Genomic DNA, 21,479 nt, shown 5'->3' with positions numbered 1-21,479 from the left:
TGCCCCAATCAGATGCAAAACATATTCTGTGTGTCAAGCCTGAGCCATCTTCCTAAGCTTAGTACAAAGTAGCTGAAAAAGAGCTTTAAAAATACTGAGACTAGTTTAAAGAGCTGATAGCTCCACAGGTCACTGAGAAGTACTAGGAAAAAGTTATTGAAGTTATAAAGCCAAACTACAGCTACTGGAAATTGAAAAAAAAAAAAAAAAAAAAAAAGAATTGTAAATCCTAACATTTGCAGACTAGGCCTGGAAACAGAAAATGGGAGAATACTTGGAGATCTAGGATTTTTTTTTAACTTAAATGTCACATTGCATATACCATCAGCATAGTATTTATAGCTTAAAGCATCTTAAGGATAAGTTTCTAAAACAAGCTCTAGCACAGAATACAAGGAAATGAATGTCTTCCATCATATGTGCGAATTTAACATTTTGACCTGAATCTTTTAATGTTTGATTCAGTGGAAAGTATTGGGACCACATCTTTGCTATTCCAAACTGTTCTTTCTTGTATTTGCTAAATAATAATTGGGAAAAGGTAGGTATATTTAGATAAAAGGGAACTAATGAGGAAAAGTAGTTTAGAAAAAACCTGCAAGTTCTGTTTGCTTTTTAAGTTTACAAGTTTAAATATTTCTTAAGTGAAAACTCGCAATTCTGTGGGTCCAGAGCGGTACTGAAAGGCTACCAAAGGCTCCAGCTGCTGCTCAGGCCACACAGATCACCCCTCCCCGTGACAAGGATTAGACCAAAAGCCACAGCGTGTGCGGTGCTGCCGAGGCCTTCACGCCTTCGTGTTCCCTCATGCCTTCGTGTTCCCTTCACGCCTTCGTGTTCCCTCACGCCGTACGGCCCGGGCAACTGAACAGACCCACAGAAAGCTGCAAAGATTGGTAGGGCATCGGGCAGCTTCTCTACACCTTTTTAGAGCTCACCTTGGCAATGAGAACATGCGGGTGCCCTCTGCGGCCTGCGGCTCGACAAGGTCCTTCCTTGCATCCCCGCATCTCTGCGTCCTCCAAACTTCTAATCTGAAAGGCAGGAATGGAAATGAAATGTTAGCTTGTCACCTGTAGCAATCTGCTGTATAAAATAGATTTAGATTTGTTTGTTGCATGTTAGTTATGCCAGCACTTTCAAATCGAATTACAGCTCGTTGCTATAATTGCATATCAAATTCTGAAAGCCTTGCATTTCAAAATGCAATGAAAGATGCAGCACCGAATTACAGCCCTTTATTTATTGTCAGAATAAAATACTAATAAAGGGGCTTTTTCTGTCTGGTAAACTTTAACATAGTATAACTAGAGAAAGCACCGAAATTCAGATTTCTCTCAACTTCATGCATTTAGAAGGTCTTAGATGCGCTTTTGGATGATTTTAGACCAAGATGCTGATAACAGTTGTTCTTTTTATAAAAAACAGTCAGATTGAGAAGCTCATCAGGTGCTCACTTTCACTGCCTGAAGAGAATCCTTAGTTAGTCTGTAACCTTTGCTAACAGTCTCTGCTTTGCATTACTAATGATAGTCTCCCAAAGCATGGAATAAAATCAAAGTTACTTTCTTACTCATACCCACATACAAAGGACACTGTCTGATTGGAATTACTGTCAATGCGTAGGAAAGATGAATAGCAAAGATTAGCTACCCTCCCCCTTGAAGTTACCCAAGTACACTCTGAATGTGTAATTATGAGAGCACAAACTTTGGCAGGTATTTGTGCAAAAGAAAAGTACTTGGTCCTCTTCTCTGGGGGCAAAAAAAAAAAAAAAAAACCACATAAAACACAAAAACCATAGAACCATGGTAAAAAATGGGAGGGCAGCTCTTGGTGATTCAGTAAAATCACACAGGAAAAACAAAACCCAGGTGAAAAAAAAGAAAAACTAAAGATATGTCGAATCTATTTATCCCCAAGATTTTTTTTCCCCTCTTTTATCCTCTATTAATGCTGCATGTTCAGCTTTACTTACTTTCTCTTACTAAGGTCATCATACTTTTAATGGTATAAGGGAGAATACCACCTAGACAGACTGATAGTTTCCATGCATAAAACTGTAATGAAAACCCATCTGGAACCAGTACATTCCATTCAGACACATTTATACCAGAGGAAAAACAAACAAACAAACAAAAAAGGCGACTTTAATGCAATTCGGAGTTCACCAACAGTAAGGATGAGGAACTGATTTATGAAGCGAAACTGACTGCTAATTCTGAAGCAAAGTGACTGAATCAGGTAACACAAATCAATTGTTTCTTGACTTGGCCTTACCATAGCTTGCATTTCCAACCTATGCAAGACTGTATGATTTGCTTGTAAGTCACTGCATTTCTTTTTCTTGCCATAAACAGAGTTCTTGGTGCTATCTTCTAGAAAGGTTAAGTGTTATATTTGAAATAACTAACCATGTTAGTGAGAACAGGATTTGTACGAGCTCAAACTTGTATCATGCTGTCTTAAACGTGGAGGAAGAAATAGGCTGCTTGAGAATGAGAGATCCTTGACCCTCAGCTTTCCCAAACCATCAGCTAGATGTAATGATCTGCTCTGCAAATGGAAGAGTAGATCACAAAACCAACATCAGCTCTGTTGTGCACGTGAAAAAAAAACAGTAAGCCTAAAACTTACAGTTCCACATAAAGCAAGAGCACACCTCGCTGTCCAGAGCAGGCGGTCTGTGAGTTCACAGGGAGCTCTCGATGCTACTGCCTGAACCCAGCTACACCCTGCACATACCCTGTGTACACCCTGCGTGCACCCTGTGTACACCCTGCACATACCCTGCGCACACCCCGCGTACACCTGCACGCACCTGCCTGCTTCCCAAACACCCACGGTCACTACCAGGACCCTGGGATTCTCCCAGAAGCGGAACGGACACAGACCCCTGCCACAAAGGAACCAATTCCCTTTCCAGTCTCAGTATTGGTAAATCCAGTTAATACTAGCTTCTTAAAAAAAAAAAAAAAAAAAAAAAAAAAAAGTAATAATAATAGAGTGTATATTTTTACAAGTTTTTTCTTTAAGACGCTACCTTACAAAGTAAAACAGGAGAAAATACGAGTGCTCTTCCCTGTGATGCGGCTCTGCAGCCGTGAGGTATCCCTTCTCCCTCTCTTACACATTTGTTTCAATGCAAGGTGCTTTTTCTTCAGAGCTACTGTTCTGTTAGCATGGCAGGTAGCAGCCTGTGCTACGCTGCCTTCGTTCCTACCAGAAAACCTCACACAGTCATTCTTTATTCCATTCAACCTGGAAAAAAATAAAGGAGAACCCTGGCTCGGAACACCATAGGGACTGCAAGCACTACGAGGAAACTCTGCATGCCCTTCTTGCCTGAGTATTCTGCATAGCATAGAAACTGGTTTTAACAAAATCCCCTACGCTGGTAGCTTTTATGGGCTGAAAGGGCTGCGCGTCACCTGGCCCGGTCCCGCGGCAGAGCGCGGCGCCCAGGGCACAGGCACAGCACAGCCCTGCCTTCAGGGACATCGGGGTCACCACCTCGTGTTCTTTGCTGTCTTTCACTCATTTCCACGGAGATTCGCGACTGAATTTTCAAACATTTGGCCAATGACTTGACCTGCTACCCCCAGGTAGTTTTCAGAGATTTGCCTGTACGCTTACCATTAATTTTAAGCCTTATTACCTTTTAGTTAAAAATTACTGGTAGAAAAGACACGGAAAAGCCTAGTAAAAACCTGCTATATCTAAGGATTTGTTTTGATTTATTTCACTTTTGAAGACGTATAGCAAATGAAAGCTAAGAGGATTTGTAGAGTTGATCTTTTTATTCTGTATTTTAAATTGAAACCTAATAATGGGTAGTTTTGAATAACAGTATTTTCTGAAATATGACAGTTGTGAAAGGGCTTTGTGAAAGGGTGGATTTATATCCATGCTGATTAGGGGTAGCATTCTCAAGGTAATATGTAGTGAGATCTGCTGACTATAAGGCTGTTGCTGCTCTGTATAGTGGAAATAATGGGGATTTTCCATAAGCCACAACTTTAATGAAGTGTGGAGAGGACATGGTTTACGAAGCCAAGGAAAGCTTTAATCTCTGCTAGAAATGGGCTTGCTTGAGTCTGTCTCCTCTCGTATACATCACAAAATAAAGCGGTACGAGTGTAAATAAGAAAACTAAAACTACCAGTGAGATACCTGATCACTTCTTTTCATTTTCAAAGGAGTAGATATCAGTTATCTCTTCAGAGGATACCAGCCCCAAGCTTCTCCAATTAACAGGCTCTGAAACCAACAGAGTCAGCCTAAAAAGCTAAAATTGTTACAACTGGCCAAAAAAGCACATAAAAATTATAGATAAGTCCAGAAACAAGCCAAAATCAAGAAACAAGCCAAATTAATAATGTGTACTTGACATTGATCTGGTGTTATATTAGACAAGCGCCTACAAATGACAGTGCTCCCCTCCTGAGATGTGTCTTAAACCCGATGGATAGCAAGGCTAATTCTGGGGGGAAATACAGTGCTCACATGGCACCGTCCTCTGCAGCCAAGAGGTTCGAGGTTTGAGGGCTCTGTTCAGCCCATCGTAGAGCTCCTGGTTTGCCCTGCCTTGCCTGTTCTAGGGTTAAGATTACTTTTTTCCAAATAGAAAAGAGACAGTCTGTTTCTCTGCATGGACTAATATTCAGTGTCTTCCAAAAGAAATCTATCCCTTTGAGCCCTGTTTTTTTTCAGCTGACAATACGTATCAAGAAGAAGCATAACCTCAAACCATTACTGAGCACAATTTGTCTGTAAGCATGGACAAAACCATCCTTACAAAAACCAACAACAACAAAGCAAACAAAATCCTATAGGTCGAATTAGCTCTAAGCAAGGTTGTTACCATCACTCCTAATATCCATCATCTTCCTACTTCAACTATCAATAATGTAATCACCAATGAAAAGTTTTTATTCAGACATCAGTCATAGCTCTTCCTTCAGCAAAATCATAAGGAGTTTGACTTTCTAAAGCCTGCATTTCTAGTACATTTCCTTTTTTTTTTCTCTCCTGTTTGTCACAGCATCTTTTGGAGTCTTATGTAGCTGCCACCATAGCTGTAAAACATTTCACTTGAAATATATTTTTCTGCTCACCTCATGCCCAAAGTATATCCTTTGCAAACTGCACTTCCTGGCATCCTTAACATGGAGGGAGCATCTCCATGGAATTTGCTGTGGAATGGGCTGCAGCTGCACCTCTGTCTAGAAGGGAGACTGATAGTTGTTCTCCAAAAACAAATCAGCAAATTTCCAGCAATGAGTGACAGGACATCCAGTTGCTCTTGTTTGAGGGGAACAGTGCTGCTCTTGAAGAGAAGCTTCAGGCTTTTTGGCTTCCCAAGTGTTCTTTGCATTAACTTCTCTGAAGTTATACTACCTCCTTAATTAATCCTGCCCTTGCTGATGCATAAGCACACAAGATCTTTTACATACTAACAATCAAAGGAGTACAGCTTGTTTTATAAGCCATTGTTAGCCTCACTTTATAGATGGGCAATCCATAGAAGTGACAAAAGCAGCAACACATTCCCAGTTTCCACACCGAGCTGCAGCTGACAGTATTTAATGGAAGAACGTGCTCTCAGTGCAGGTGTGAGGAGCATGGACCCCAACTACAGCCAGCAGGACCAGGGTGAGCACACAAAGTAATCTGCAGGGCATCTCTTGGGTGCCAGCAGCTCTGGAATCCCTCCTCTTTAAAACATTGTTAGATTAAGAGGGGTTTAGATTCATTTCAGTACAGCTTTCTGTACCTTGCATTCAGTTGTTCACTTCAGCTCAGTTTAGCTTAATTGCTTGCAGTTTACCCTAGCAAGCAGTTGAAACATATATTCCACTGAGATTTTCAATGAATTCACCTATTTGTTTTTCTTTTTATTGGAATTATTACTGCATTGAAAAATCAATTTAAGCAAATCTACATTTTATTTCAATTCAAGGATTTGCTGTTTTTAGCCATTAGCATTTTCCTTTTGAGATCGAGAGGAACTGGCTATTGTTCCCTCAAGGAATAAAAAGAAACAGGACGTTCTGTTTTTTTCTGGTATTAAATTCTTAGTTCGATTCACATTATATTTTTTTTACTCAGAAACAACATTCCAGCTAAGCCTGGCCTGTTTGTTTGTTTTATTCTCCAAATATTCTAAACTGCAGCTGAGTATGTCGCATAGCCTAAATAATTCCTGTAGCACATATATACAACAGAGCTGCAGGATACCAGAAACAAACCACGTTTAGATTTTTTGTTTGTATCTAATATACAATTCAGCTATTTTGCATAAAATGTCCTAAAATGTCCTTCAAAATTGGTGTCCTGACTACTTCATTCTACGTTTCCAAAACATGATTTACTTGTGTATGTACTTCTGTCAGGTAAGCCCACATTTCTGCTGACAAGGACAGTAACTGCACTGGACGTGTCAGCTACTTTGCATTCCTTCCCTGACTTGAATATGGCAACTAGGAAGGTTTGCACATGCAAACACATCCAAATTCAGCATGAAGGACAGAGAATTTAGACACTATAAATATAGAAAAGTATTGAACATAGTAGCACATTTCTTGCTATTTACGCAGAGAGGATTCTATCTTGAGTTCAGGTACACACATTTATAAGAAGATGTTTTCAAGATTTTTTTTTTTTTTTTGTCTCAGAAGCCAGCCCTGGCACTCGCAGCAAGCAGCAGAGAGCAAGTCAGGGCGCGCTGAGGGTTTCCATCAGACAGTTGCCTTGGGCACTGGGAGCCGGAGGCCTCCGTGACATCCATGGGAGCAGCGTTTCCAGGCCTCTGGTGACCAGCAAACAATGTAAATTCCCAAGGTGCTGTAACAGCTGAAGCTGAGGTGCCTACAAGCCAGGCAGCAGCTGCAGAAGCACTTAGTGCCCCTGGGTGCCACCTGAGCTGGGTGCCTGCAGCAGTTCTCAGCCTGCAGCACAAAGCACTCCCCACATCCTCAGCAAGGGGAGATGTCCTCATTCTCCTGTCGGAGAATGGAGCTCTTCCACTTTGTGAAGCGATTTTGGTTTTAGCCTCCCAGGTTTATCAGGCTGGAGCTGAGTGCGTGTGGAGCTGCCTCCCATGGGGGAAGGCCTGGGAGAAGGACGGCACGGCCGACCAGCAGCTCCCACCACCCAGTAACACCAACCCCGTACTGGTCGGGGCTCTGAATCCCTGCCTAATGCTCCTAATGTCCCAGGGCTGCTGCAAGAACAAACGCTTTAAGAGCTGCTCAGGTAACCTAAGATACTTCTTCATTGATTAGATACAATTCTTTAGAAGGTGATTTATTTTTTTCTTCAAAACTGTTAGAATTGAGGACTTCTCTTAAAAGAGACTGAGAGAACATGTTAAAATGTTTATCCATTCCAAAGTAGAATTTCACCAAGGGTAAGATGTAGTAAGATTCATCCTGTGAAGTCCAGCAAAGATCACCAGATCGTTTAGCAGATTAAAAAAAAGGATTTCAAAACATCTGCATTTTTTTGCATTGGTAAAGCAGGGAGGGGAAAAAGAAAAAAAAAAAAAAAAGGCTGCTCCTGCACTGAAAAGTAGCTGAAAATCACTTGACAAAACACTGGAAATATGGCTTAGATGATTTGGTTTTCAGATGTTAATGTGTAATTTTCCTTTAAAATGGCTGAATGGAACAAATTACCAGTGAGTATAACTTGCTGTAATTTGTTAGTTTGCTTTTATTAAAATCTACTACTAAATACCCCAGAGGATTACTTAGCTAGAACTAAAATATGTCAAAAATTCCAACTTGTACTGTTATTTAAGTGATGATGTTTGCAAAATTTACATGGCCTGCACTATGAATCTACCACATCTCAGGATAAATCAAAATCTGGCTAGTCTCCTCCTTTTGGTCATTATTATGAATGCAGTATGATTTTAATATCTTTCTACACCAAGAAGATGAGGAAAAAAACATATTCCATCTGAATCTAAACAGTGTTTTGTTAAATCTTCTGTAAGAGCTACTGCAGCCACAGGCTCGAGGGCACTAACAGGACTGCTGCTGAGGTTGCTCTGTGCTAATTCTGCAAAACTTGGTTGATGCAGTTGGTTGCTGAGGGTTTCATATACACATTTGCCAGCCTAGTAGTTTTAAACCGTTAATGACCTGCAATCTAATGAATCTTTAATTTGTGGTTTTACTGTAAGATATGGTGACTCATCAGGTGGGAGATTCTCATTCACGAATCTGCATATAAAGCTGTCTCTTGGTACTAAACATACTGTAAATATTGCTGTTCCCTTTAAAAATCATTTTATATAACAATAATCAAAATGCTGCCATGTTGCTACTACAAATTGAAGTTTTAGGTTATTACCATAGAGCACGGTGATATTTTTCGTAGAGGTCAGAAATGGCAATATTCCTACTTAAGATGCCACCCAGAAATGGCATGGAGAAACATGAACATTATGACAAACGTTTCAATTCCATGACTTTGTTTTTCCTACGTGCATGTAGAGGGAGCACAGGGAGAGGAGCAGGTACTCACAGAGGCTGCTGTAGATACTAACAGAGACTCTTGCAGAGATGCAATCCAGAACTGAAGCCCTGGAGGCAGGTGTACCATTCAAATATAAACTGTTTATATAATATAAAAATATATAAAAACACCGAGTGGCTTTGTGGTAGCCTGATAGGGGATGCTTGTACAGCCAGATATAAATCTAATCGCAGCTGAACCAAATGAGTGAAGGGAGAAGGGTCAACCAAGGAAGGAACCTATTCCTAGATGCTCACTGATGTAGTTAGAGCATCAGAAACAGTATTTTAATCCTTAAAATTTTGAAGGTGAAAGATCTGATGTGACACGGTTTAAGGACTGATTTCCACAAGCCTTTGCCTTGATACCAAGTATATGCACTTAAGGATAAAAATGGGGTTTGATGCATTTCTGTTTGGTATTTGTTCCCAAATGCTTTCCCTTGCTCCATGGTTCATTTGCTGGGCAACAAGAGAACATGAGGCAGCCAAAGACCTTGTGGTTTTGCAGTATGGATCTTGATCTTGCCGGTGTGAGCCATAAAGCCACATTTTTAATAATACTAACATAAAGCTCCACACAATATCATGCGCATTTTCCTCAAACAGAATATAAAAGTTTCTGTTCCATTGCTGTGGAAAGTAAGAATAAAGTCAAGAAGTCAGGAACGCCGAGCTGCACGGTTTGCCCCAAACTGAGCTTGGGGGGAAGCCACCAGAAGCCCTCGTGCCCAGGGGATTGCTTGGTCACAGCAATACACTGTGCACATCAATTTGGTGTAGTGCTCTATTGCTGGTGGTACGGGTCTTGTGGCTTGTAAAATACTGGGTTTGATTAATACTGTAAAAAGTCTGTCTTCAGGCTATGTAGACAGCAACATGTTTTACAAAACATTTCTAGAAAGGGTTTCTAGAAAGGGTTGTAAACTTACTCTGTATTGCAGAGAAGGGGCACTCCGCATTCACCTTTGCACCTGAGAATCGTGCCAGCCTGTGACTGCTCTGTATTAACAGAACATGAGTCAATACATACTGTGCTTGTAAAATAAGTTGGGGTTTTTAATTGCACCTCTTGAATGCCTTTGTATTTTTTAATAGTTAATACTGAGAAGGATAATGGATCTACTTGAAATTTTACCAAGTCATGGCAGTAGGGTGTAGCTCAGTACAGCACAGTCAATATTAATTCATCTTGTGCTTTATCTGTCTCCTTTCCTATCAATTTCAAAGTCATGAAAGTGTAACTACACTGATTCTTCTGAAAGCCAGATCACTAGAAAGAGAAATATAACCCCTCCTTTCCTGCAATTACACAGGGCCTACTGGGAGAGAAATATGGGAACATCCGAATACCAGGAGAAGTTGAGTCGTCAGAGTTCGAAATGATCCTGGATGCTGCAATAGAGGCTAAGCTGGAGACAAGGATTTTGGAGGACTGGTACTGCCGGGATGAGAACGCAGTGCCACCAGCATATTACCTCAGACCAAAATCTGAAATGCTGAACAGCTACCAGAACACGGTAAGTCAGGCTCAGCTCCGGTGAAAATTTCCTCTCCATCAGCTCCAGTGCAGGGCAGTCTAGGGCCGGGCACACACATTAGTCCTACAGCCCGGTCCACACATGAGCAGCTGGCTCTGCAATGCTGCTCTCTGTTACATGGTGACAGCAGAAGCCATGAAAGGCCAAAATTCGTGGTGGGTCGTGACCATCACGTGGCCATCAGCCTCACACACCTACACCAGGAGCACTGTAGTCAATAGTGCTGGGGCAACGGGGGCCTAATGACACAGACACCTCTTTCTTCATGCTGGCTACAGGGAGAGCTCAAGCTCTCCTGCCTGGTGCCCTGGGCTTTACTAGAGTTCAGTGAACAAGATTTGCAGAGGAATTGCACATTTTCCCTGTTACTGCCGTACTGGCAAAGCTCTTCACAGTGAAGTGCCTAAGTGCTGTCCTGAGTCAGATTCCATGCTTTCAACTTATTAAATGTATTTTAACGGGAGACTTTTGAATACCATTCATTTTTAGAAGGTGCATTTATCTTTAATGGATTACAATAAAACTTATGTACTACCTGGAGTTCAGTTTTACTGTCCAGTACATTCTGTGTATCCAAGGACAGAATTCAGTGTACAAAAAGCACTTAATACAGGGACCAAACATTTAATTTTGAGTATATGCGGTATTATGTAAGAAAATGGAATCAAATACATCCATTAATCATGTAGCAAAATACAATATGTCCTCGTAGCATGAAAAAAATGGAAAACATGAAAAATATTGGTAGTTTTCCTGAGCTGAAGTCAATATAATGCGGCTGTTTCTGAAGCACTTCTCACAAGAACCAAAGCAAGTTTTCTAACTTCATGCATGATTTTGCTAGCTTCCACAACATCCCCTGAATAAAAAAGGGACTTGACTTCTTTGTTACTAAGTCTTTGTACCTCTCCTCAAGCTGACACAAAGAAGTAAGCAAAAAGATGCTCATAACTAAAAACTAACAGTTACCCCTTATCATCTTACAGAAAGTAGTGAGGATGAACAGCTCTGAACATTTGTCAAAAAGAATTACTAAGGAATTCATCCTTTCTATTAGACCCCTCACCTGCCGGCAAAAGTTGCGACCCGTAGGCACTTCCCCTGCAGTGGGTAATGCAGCAGCAACGAGCAGCCGGCCTAGGGAAACCTCTAGCTTGAGAGCTGAGAGACACCCTCGCACAGGATTTGTGAATTTGTGTTACATCCCTTGCTGATGGAATTACTGCTGCCTACGATATCGACAGATAAAATCCCTGATTTTTCAAGTATTGGCTCATGTGTGGTCCTTAATTTCAGATACCAGGAGCCTCATTTTCAGTTTAGACATCCAAATTTAATTATTAGTACTATTGCTTCTCAGTAGTAGAAGTGATAATAACTTTAGAAATTTTATTGCTAATCTACTACCATTATTTCAGACTCAAAACCCTCTTTATATTCTTTATATTTCTATTCTTGAGGAATACTGCTTTAGTAGTCCGAAGTAGAAAATATTCAGAATTGTTAACTTGTGTAATTCTAGAATACTAGAATATAGTATATCATTTTAGAATAGAACCATGATTACCTGCAAAGCAAAATGTTGAACTCTTGTTTATTTATAATGTAGCTATTTTTCTGTCACTTTGAACATTAGATCTGTACTTTCTGAACTTGTAGATATGTGTATTTCAGCTAATGTTTAACTATGGATATTTTTAAAAGATGGAATCTTCTTCAAATCCTGTAAATGAGAACAAATGGCAGGATATATCAGAAGAAATTAAGAAGATTTTTAAGACTGCTGTGAAATTGCTGTATGAGAAAGGAAAAATGAAACGCAGCCAAGCAAAGAGATACCTTTGCTCAGGTAAAGTTTAGACCACCTGTTTCAATATATTCCTTCATTCTCTCTTCTATCAGCCTTTCCACAAACATGACAATATATTTCTGTCAGCATCTTACCAATGCAGTCATTTCAGAATCAACATGTTTAGGGTGGGGGGATTCCTGAACCTCTTTAATAAGAAAAAATAATAGAATTTTTCTGTTCTCTCTTCATCCCCAGCAATTGAAGATGAACTTGACTTTGCCTTGGGTAAACAAACACCAGCTTTCCTAAAAAAGTGTGTTTGCTATATTCGGAAAATTGCCAACATTGAGCGTTTCGTTAAGATCCCGGAGATGGGAAAATACATGGACGTAGTACATACAGCTGGGAAGTTCCTGCGGGATCCCGAGGCCCACGAGAAGCTGCTGAAGCTCAGGGATGAGTTCATTCCCACCATAGTTGCATCATCCAACCTGCGAGTGTACACGTCCATCACTCACTGTGACATGAAGCTGGGCTACTCGCAGGAAGTAGAGAGCCACTACATTGAAGGGCTGAGCAAGCAATTCTACGAAGACCTGATTGACATAATCCAAGCAACAGTCCAGCAGAATTTTGACACCGAGACAGACTTGCTCTACGACGAAGTTCTTCAACACTCATCGCTATGTAAAACATACTCCACGTTTTATGAATACAGATGTGAGGCATTAAACATAGTTCACAAGTACATCCTACGCAGCAAAACAGGACACGTTAACCCCCTTATCGTATACGGAGGACCGTGCACGGGGAAAACTCTTCTACTGGCTGAAGTGGCAAAGAAGGTAAATAAAGACCTTACCCAATAGGGTGCCCTCACAAGCACCGTAAGTGTGTGGAGGCCAACTTATTTTTCATTCTTCCTTTTGCTAATAGATTCTGATATCAGCCTTCAAAAAGATAGGAAAAAATAAAACTAATACTCTGCATATTATTGTGTACACATCTAGAAAGAGGACTGCACCTTCTAGTAGCAACATCTCTGAATCATATGTTTAATTGAAACAAAAACAGCTTTAGCAGAGCTTCTAAAAACTGGTCCTACTCAAATAACAGGCATTGATACATATTTGAATTACTGATCTGTATTTTAGAATGATCTCTTTCCATGTTGTTCCACTGAGATCCTATGAATGTGGAATCATTTAAACCTCACGCATTGGTTTCAGCCTTATTCACAATTACAACGTCATTCCAAATCATGCTATCCTGGTTTATGTTCTCTTCAAAAATGATTCTACGATTAGGCCAATTTACACTTATTACAACTCCATCTATCTTTAAAAATACCTGTACTACTTATTTCTGGCATACACCACTTCAGTCATTGAGCTGAGTACTACAGGGAGGTGAGAGAAACCCCTTCGGCAGCACAGGAGCAGATGCCAAAGATGACCCAGCCCAAGCCTCGAGCCTCCAAGTCCCAACTTTGAGTTCCCTGCAGGCTGCTCAGAGGTTCTGGCCCAATAGACCAGGAAACAGCCCCATAAGCCAGAAGGAAATAGGAAAGGAGCAATATTGTTTTAAATCCTACCTCTTTACCAAACAAAGAATCCCAGCACACAAGGATGAGAGCATATTTCTCTGGTCCAGAAATTAGGGTAGCCAGTTAGGGAAGGACAATCCTGCAGTCCTATCAGTGTCCCCCAGAATCAGTGCTTGACTTTGAAACTAGGAACAAGGTGCCAAGCTGCTCAACTGTGCCAAGCATGTCGACTTCAGACATCTGTATTAGCAGAACACAGTGTCAAAAGAAGCTTTTTTACCATAAACCTCTGATTTTGGAAATGAGGCACACATTTTGCAAAGAATACCCTTGGATGTATGGACTAAATTCTGCTCAAGGCCACAGCTCTTTGTGGACTGGGTCTTAGAGCTTTGGAATATTATGTGAGCCAAACAAAGATGACCTATAATTAAAAAAAAAATCAGTGCACATAAATTAAACCATCTTAGAGTTCTGGCAGTGTGAGCTTTTCCATCCAATCAGTGACACTTAAAAAAATAAGCTTAATTTCTATATAGATAATTGCAATTTATAAATGGTGTTATTGTGCTGCATTTAGAGTTTTACTAAATTATGCTGTATATTCTATAGGCCTATTCTTGGCTGCAAGAAGAGATGGGACCGGACTCCGACCCTGTGGTGGTTATAAGGTTTTTGGGATCAACAGAAACAAGTACAGATCTGAGGCATATACTTCAAAGTACTTGTGAACAACTAGCAGTCAACTATCGTTGCCTCGTACAGAGTTACCCCAAGAAGATTCACGATCTTCGGGACTTGTTCATAAATCTCTTGAATGAGTCTTCATTCCACAGGCCCCTGGTCATAATATTTGATGCCCTCGAACAGCTAACAGATAGCGATGATGCCAGGAAGCTCTGGTGGCTTCCCATCCACCTTCCCCGTTCAGTGCGGATCATTTTGTCAACACTGCCAAACAAACATGGGATCCTGCAAAAACTGAGGTGCCTTATTCATGAAGAAGACAACTACATTGAACTGACTGCAAGGGACAGAAAGATGTGTAGCCAGGTACTGAAACATCAGCTGCTGCGAGTGAAGAGAAAAGTAACATCAGGGCAACAAATTTATGTCAATGAAGCATTCTCCAGGTGCACGCTGCCGATGTTTGTAAACTTAACCTTCAAAGAGGTCCGCAACTGGAGGTCTCACAAAGACGTCGATGAGTCCTCCCTCTGTGTCACTGTCCACGAAAGCATAGAGCAGTTGTTTTGGTCACTGGAAAGCAAGTGTGGATCCAGACTGTTGTCAAGGGCACTTGGCTACATCACTATGTCCAAATCTGGCCTCAGTGAAATGGAATTAGAAGATATTTTAGCCCTGGACAACAGTGTTATCTATGAACTAAGCGAGCATGTCAAGGAAAGCAACCCTTTGAGGATTCCGTACATATACATTGCAAGGCTTAAGGAGGGCTTACAGGGATACTTAATAGAACGGCAGGTGAAAAATGTAACACTCCTCCTTTGGGCAAACAGGCACTTGCAACTAATTGCCCAGAAGTTGTACCTGAACAACGAAGAAGATTTGCACGAGATGCACACAGTCATGGCCGAATATTTCCTCGGTGTTTGGTCAGGTGGGCGAAGAAAACCTTTCCACGGCAGTGACCAGTACGTGAACGGTTGTCCTGACCGTGGCAGTAGGCGCACGAATGAGGAGGAAAAGCACGGTATGGAGCAGGCTGCTTTTGACAGGCAGGCACCTGAGCAGCCGTGGGTCTTCCAGTGTAACCCGCTGGAGCCCGACATCTTTTTCATCAACCACAGAAAAATGACGGAGCTCACGCATCACCTGACGCGGTGCGGGCGAACCGATGACCTCCTCTACGGCGTCATCATGAACTTCAGCTGGCTCTACACCATGATCAGAATCGGGCGGTTCGATAAGGCGCTGTCTGACATCGAACTGGCCTACACCTACTCACAAGAAAAGGAGCTGAAGTTTCTGGCGAGCACTCTCCGCAGCATAAAGCTCAAGGTAGTGAAATATCCAGGCTCTCTGTCCGCTGAACTGCAGCAGAGGCTCCTGCCGGTTGTAAGCTCGTTGCCCAAGCTGAGACACCTGCTTCTGGAGTGTGACAAGGATGGGCCCAAGTACTGCTCCATAGTTCCTCTGCATTCTTCCATGGACGTGACGTACAGCCCCGAGCGCCTGCCCTTGTCCTCCAGCTGCGTGCACGTCACGGAGATCCTGCCTATGTTCAACCCCAGCACGATCATTGCTGCTTTAGAAAACGGCTCCATCAGCACCTGGGACGTGGAGACGCGCCAGCTGTTGAGGCAAATTACCACGTCTCCCTCTGTCATCTTAGGGATGAAACTCACCACTGATGAGAAGTATCTGGTGGTGGCTACAACAAAGAACACTCTGTTGATCTACGACAACGTAAATTCCTGTCTCTTGTCTGAGGTAGAGATTAAGGGGTCAAAACATTGCGTAATTGGAGGGGACTCAAATTTTATAAATGGATTCACATTATCCGTCAACCACGCCCTTGCCTGGCTGGAGGCCAGCAAGGATGTCACAGTAATAGATCTGCTTTACGGATGGCCTCTCTATCACTTCCACTGCTGGTACGAAGTGACCTGCGTGCAGTGCTCTCCAGATGGAGTCTACGCCTTCTGCGGGCAGTATCTGAACACCACCACTATTTTTCACCTAGGCAGCGGAGAGAAGCTGGCCACCGTGACCTCCGAATTTTCTAGCGGATTTGTGAAATTCCTTCTCGTTCTGGACACAGCCCAAGAGATGGTGATGGTGGACAGCGAGGGCAGCCTCTCGGTGTGGAACACAGAGGAAATCGCAAATCCCCAGCTTACGGACGACTTGGACTGCAGGAGAGAAGACAGCGAGGTTGTCAGTGTAGAGCTTTCCGAAGACCAAAGTGCAATTTTAATTTGTAAAGCCGTCAGCATCGAACTGCTTGACACTCGTGTGTGGAAGGTGGCTGAAAAGTTCAGAGCCAAACACAATGAGCGCTTTATATCTGCCGTGCTGTCCAAAAATGGCAACTGTATAATTGCTTCAATAGAAAATACCTCAGCCATTTTTGTTTGGAGAAGAGATACGGGACAGTGTATGGCAAGCTTACAGGAAATCTCAGGAACTATAGTCAGGCTAATTAAATCCAATCATCACAACATGCTGCTATCCTTATCCACCAGTGGTGTCCTTTCTATTTGGGATATAGATATCATAACAGCTATGTCCAATATTGACAAGTCTGGCAAACCTATCCAAAGACTGGTGTTGCCAGCCAGAGGTGAATTAATATATACCTTGGATGGATCAGACTCTGTCCATAAGTGGAACTTCAGCACTGGATTCATCGAAGCCGTGTTCAAGCACGAAGGCACTGTTGAAAACTGTGTGCTGACCTCTTCTGGAGAAATCATGGTTACGTCGGATGACAAGTGCAGCCAGTACGTGTGGCACACGGCCAGCGGAGAGAACATCTTTCGCATTAACGGGCAGAAAATCTCAGAGCTGATGATTACTCATAACGACCAATTCGTCGTCTCCCTCTGCGAGCAGAACGCGTCCAGAGTCTGGCGGCTGGCTACAGGACACAGAGTGTGCAATATTCTCGTTGCCTTACACAACGCGTTCATAACCACTGCAAACACCTTCGTGGTCGGGATGGCCAAGAACAAAGTGCTGGCAGTGAGTCTCTGGACGGGCAGCATCACCAAGAAGTTTTCCTGTGACGATGGTGCCATCATAGTGGACATTAAGCTGATACCCGATTGCCCAGATATTGTTGTGTTCATAACATCAACTGAAACGGTGAACATCTGGAGCCTAACGGAGGAAGTCATCTGCAGGCGTGTACAACTGCCTAACAATTTCCTAAAAAATCTGGAAGACTTTGAAATATCCCCCAACGGGAAGCTAGGAATTATATCCCGGGGAGATGAGAACATCAACGTCCTTGATTTACACAGCGGAAAACTTCGCGTGGTTCACGCTCCGGGCGTCATCTGGCGGCAGCGGCTCTCCCGTGACGGCCGCTATCTCGTGTACATCTGTTACCGCAACGAAGATGACGACGACAACGGTGCCGTCTCCAGCTTGATAGTCATGAGGCTGGCGGACGGCAAAAACATAGGTGCCTGTTCTCTCTATAAAACTCCCACTTTCCTTGCGCTCTCCCAGAGGCATTTGAATATTATTATTGGATTTGATGACGGAAGCATAGGTACTTACACGGTAGTTGATCGGGTGGATGCCACCCTGAAAATCAAAATCGCCACTTCAAACAGCCGTCAAATTTTCAACAACACAACACAGGTGATTAGGCCCAAATGTCACAATTACAGCTTCAAAGTAACTGCAGACTGCATCTGGAGGGAATCAACTGAAGTATTTGCAAGGGACAGCCCCATTACAGTTGCAGAGCCCGAGGTAAGTGAGGCAACACCAACCAAAAAACACAACTATTGCTATGAGAAAGTGTGCTCAGCCATAGATTGCAGAGGACACGGTTTTACTGCTGACAACTGAGCGTCCACCTGAACTAGTTTACCTGAGTAATAGTACACGGGCCCAGGTTGCCTTCTGAATTCAAGTAACGATCAGTGCATTTCTTGGAAGACAGAAACAGCAGAGGGCAGACCAACCGGTTTTCCCTCGACAAATATTCTGGCATTTACGTAAGCAAAGAAAGCAAGCTAGCAAATATTTACTCAATGGGCTGCAGGGTTTTTTAAATTTCGGGATACAAGGTTCAGTCCAAGATTCCATCCAAGGCCTTGATTGAAAATTTCTAGCAATACTATCAAAAGTGTTACGCTATTACAGAAGGTAGGAGATCTTACTTGGGGTTGGCAAACTGTTTTGACTGGAACAAAGCTCCCCATGGCCAGGGAGAAGAGGCAGACCACTGTGGTCCAAAGCAAACTGCCTAGATGTGGGCAGAGCTGGGTCTATTGCGAACAGCCAACCTTATATCCACTAGCAAAAATAAGTTTTTCTGCTTGATGGTGCAATGACAAGATGTCACCTGCCAACCTGGAACACTTGATACATTCCATCATCATACAAAAATAGCTCCTTTTTTTTTTTTTTTTTTTTTTTTAAATTAAGATTAGTCTTTGGGTTGAACAGAGTAGGCACCAGTCGACTGCAAACCTGTCAACAGTTGAGGTGATAGGTACTCATTTACCTCAATGAAGGGACTGAAAGATCTTTTTTTAATTGCATGCAGGGATTTCAGGTTTCTGTATTGTGATAAAACTGATAAAAACCTGAGTCATAACAGGAATATAGGGTCTTCTTTTTTTCTTTTTAGTTTGGGGAGTTCTTTTGTCTTCACAGTGTGTATTAGTACAGGGTGTAATGAAAACTTTTTCAAAAAGAAAAGGGCATTACAGACACAGGTAAATGCCTGTTAACTTCTTTATCCTAAAAGGCTACTATTCATTTTGTTGTAGGAAAGTCCAAAGTAACTTCTAAAGTAATTTTAATGGAGAGCTTTCAGACATGCCATGTAGTAACATTTGCCTTACTATCATTTCTATTCTTTCCCATGGTAAAAGCAGAGGAGATGACCGAACACTCTGGGACTAATAGAACATGCCTGTGTATGTTCTGAAATATTCCACTCTATATAAAGGCTATCCAAAGGTTCTTTACTGCTCCAATTTGTAACGAGTTTTTCTTACTTCCACATATTTACAAGTTTCACCTTCTGCTTTAAAACTGTTCTGAGCCTTTTGTACAGTTTTATCAGCTTTAGGGCAGAAATTGGGAAATATGAACAAATGCTTAAAAAATCCATTTCACCCAGGCTGACAACATCTGAAGGGGTGAGAAGATTTTTCCCTCCTTACTTATCTCTAAAGATGGCACGTCTGTGAAAAGTTTTTCAAAGGATTTAAATGAAATAATTTTATTTTTAGAGTCAGAACTCCATGCCACAGATTTCCAAGAAACGAAGGCTAAGCTAGGGTTTAATGTAGTGTGTGAATGTTCTATGTACAAGCCAATATAGTATATTAAGTGACTTGAATGATTTTTCCTAACTTGTTTGCAACTAATAGATCATATTGAATGTTTTTATGTAAACTTTGTATTGTTGGGACAACCTACCCAATCAGAGATTTATATTTTCATAAATGTTAAATTTAGTTAAATTTTGTTACAGAGTTGTTAAATTAGAAATCTATTGCAGTCTTCAAACAATATACAGTCTTGTGTATGCATTGTTTGTACTAATAAATTAAGGAAACAGACTTGTGTGTAGTTTATTTTTAGGGAAAACTCCCATGGGAGACTAACATGCTGCTACCTGAGAAGTGAATGATGTGCCCAGTTTACAGGGACTACCTCCAGAACAGCAAGTTTCACTCTGTCAGACAGACAGACCCCAGGTATTTCCAACTTCCATCAGCCTGTATACAAACCATTTTTAAAGGTCTGTATTCATAAGGAGAATTCCAGGATTTTTCCCACTTCAGGTACCTAAATAAAACTGAAATTCACACAAAAATATGTTTAAATGCTGCTTATGACTAAAGACTGCCCGTGTGCCAGGTAAGCAGCTGCGCAAAGGCCTCGCGCACCCTGTCTGCTACAGAAGAGTTCAGGTCCATGGAGCTGCAGGCGAGGGGCTCAAAAACGGGGCCTCACTCGCCCATGAGGCTGCTAAGCAAGGAAATGCTCCCGCGGAGCGCGATATCACACAGGCCCATCGGGAGTCTGTCCCCAACTACCTCAGTTCTGCCACACAGAGGCCTAGCAGTTCTGCTATCCATGAGGCGCCAAAATGGCAACAGGAGAGCGCCATTTACCTTCTTTCAAGGAACACTATTGGCATATTGAGAACAAAGCATTCACTTTATTCCTTATCTAAAGCATATCCATAAACACTCTCATGTGGCATCTGCGTTTTCCAACACAGAAGATGCTAGAAAAAGGTTATGGCTGGAAGAAAGCTTCCGGGCGGAATCAGACGGAAATTCTCTGCCAGGCCAAGGTAGACCAGAGGTCAGCTAGAAAATCAGTATTTTTTATCAGTCATTTCCTTTGCACCACAGCTGGGGAATGCACAGCCCGTGGCTTCATTTCATGCAGCCTGTGGCCACAGGACTCCTTTCATGTTATTATCAGGTAACATCAGAATGTGAGTTAACAGGTAGCCCAGAAAAGGCGGCCCAAGGGTCTGTGGAGGGCCCTGTGGTTCCCCAGCTCCAACTGCTACATGGCACCTACTCCCATCCTCCACAGGGACCTGTGCTAAGAGCAGTTCTAGCCAGCTAACAAGGCGGTTTGAAACAAAAAAAAATCACCACTAAAACATCTTTCATAGCCAGAGGGATATGGCTATGATCCATATCTGCCCTGGATCAGCTTGGACTCCTGCTATTTTGCTCAGCGCTGTCAAAAACTGCATTGAAAGCTCTTCAGGGCAGGCGGATGCAGCTTGTCTGTCTGAGAGGTCACAAGGAGCCCAGTCATTTGGGCAATTACACCAGTAGCAACGATCTGCAGTGTTCTGTTTGGTTAAGCAGAAGTTTAAAAATATATATGCTTTAACATATATAAAACAAATATTTATATATTTAACATATATAAGCCACGAAAGGACTGAATTTGAAATTTATTTTCATTTTTTCTAGTTATAAGACTAAAGACATTTTTTTTTCCCACACATTCTTTTATGCAATCCTATCAAAATGTGGCTGAGGGCCTTTGGAACTCACTTTGAAGTCGTGATACCCCATGAAGGAGGTTATTGCACTGCTCTTCCTGGAAGATAACTGCAGGGATAAGCAAGATTACATTTCTTATTCCTTTTAGTTTGCCTTTCCAGTCTGGTCACTGAACATCATTCCTGGCATTTTGTAGGTAGTCTAGTAATGTCCATGAAAAGAAGAGATGGTAACAGAGGGGTTGCAAATCACGGCCTCCACTTCAGGTGCAGGGGAGAGTGAACATGGAAGCACATTCCCCACAGGCCCTCCAGCGACAGGAGGAGGCCTTTTCCACCTGCCTCTCACACAGGGGCAGTTTGCACCGCTACCTACACA

General features: G+C 42.1%; 1 protein-coding gene across 1 annotated transcript in view; it reads left to right on the top strand.

Annotated features, from left to right (window-relative positions):
* NWD2 (NACHT and WD repeat domain containing 2) overlaps nucleotides 1–18,424 on the top strand; it is a 42,535-nt gene extending 24,111 nt beyond the window's left edge. Inside the window, exons 5-8 of the mRNA XM_026037498.1 lie at nucleotides 9,842–10,045; nucleotides 11,771–11,915; nucleotides 12,114–12,703; nucleotides 14,017–18,424. Of these exons, the coding sequence (XP_025893283.1) occupies nucleotides 9,842–10,045; nucleotides 11,771–11,915; nucleotides 12,114–12,703; nucleotides 14,017–17,952 (4,875 nt within the window). The 3' untranslated portion in view covers nucleotides 17,953–18,424. The remainder of the gene's footprint in view (nucleotides 1–9,841; nucleotides 10,046–11,770; nucleotides 11,916–12,113; nucleotides 12,704–14,016) is intronic.
* The last annotated feature ends 3,055 nt before the right edge of the window (nucleotides 18,425–21,479 follow it).

Source organism: Nothoprocta perdicaria, unplaced genomic scaffold (assembly GCF_003342845.1).
Source record: "Nothoprocta perdicaria isolate Ctin4 unplaced genomic scaffold, notPer1 scaffold_2, whole genome shotgun sequence".
Lineage (NCBI taxonomy): Eukaryota > Metazoa > Chordata > Aves > Tinamiformes > Tinamidae > Nothoprocta > Nothoprocta perdicaria.
Note: the sequence above shows the minus strand (reverse complement) of the source record. Positions and strands in the feature narration are given on the sequence as shown.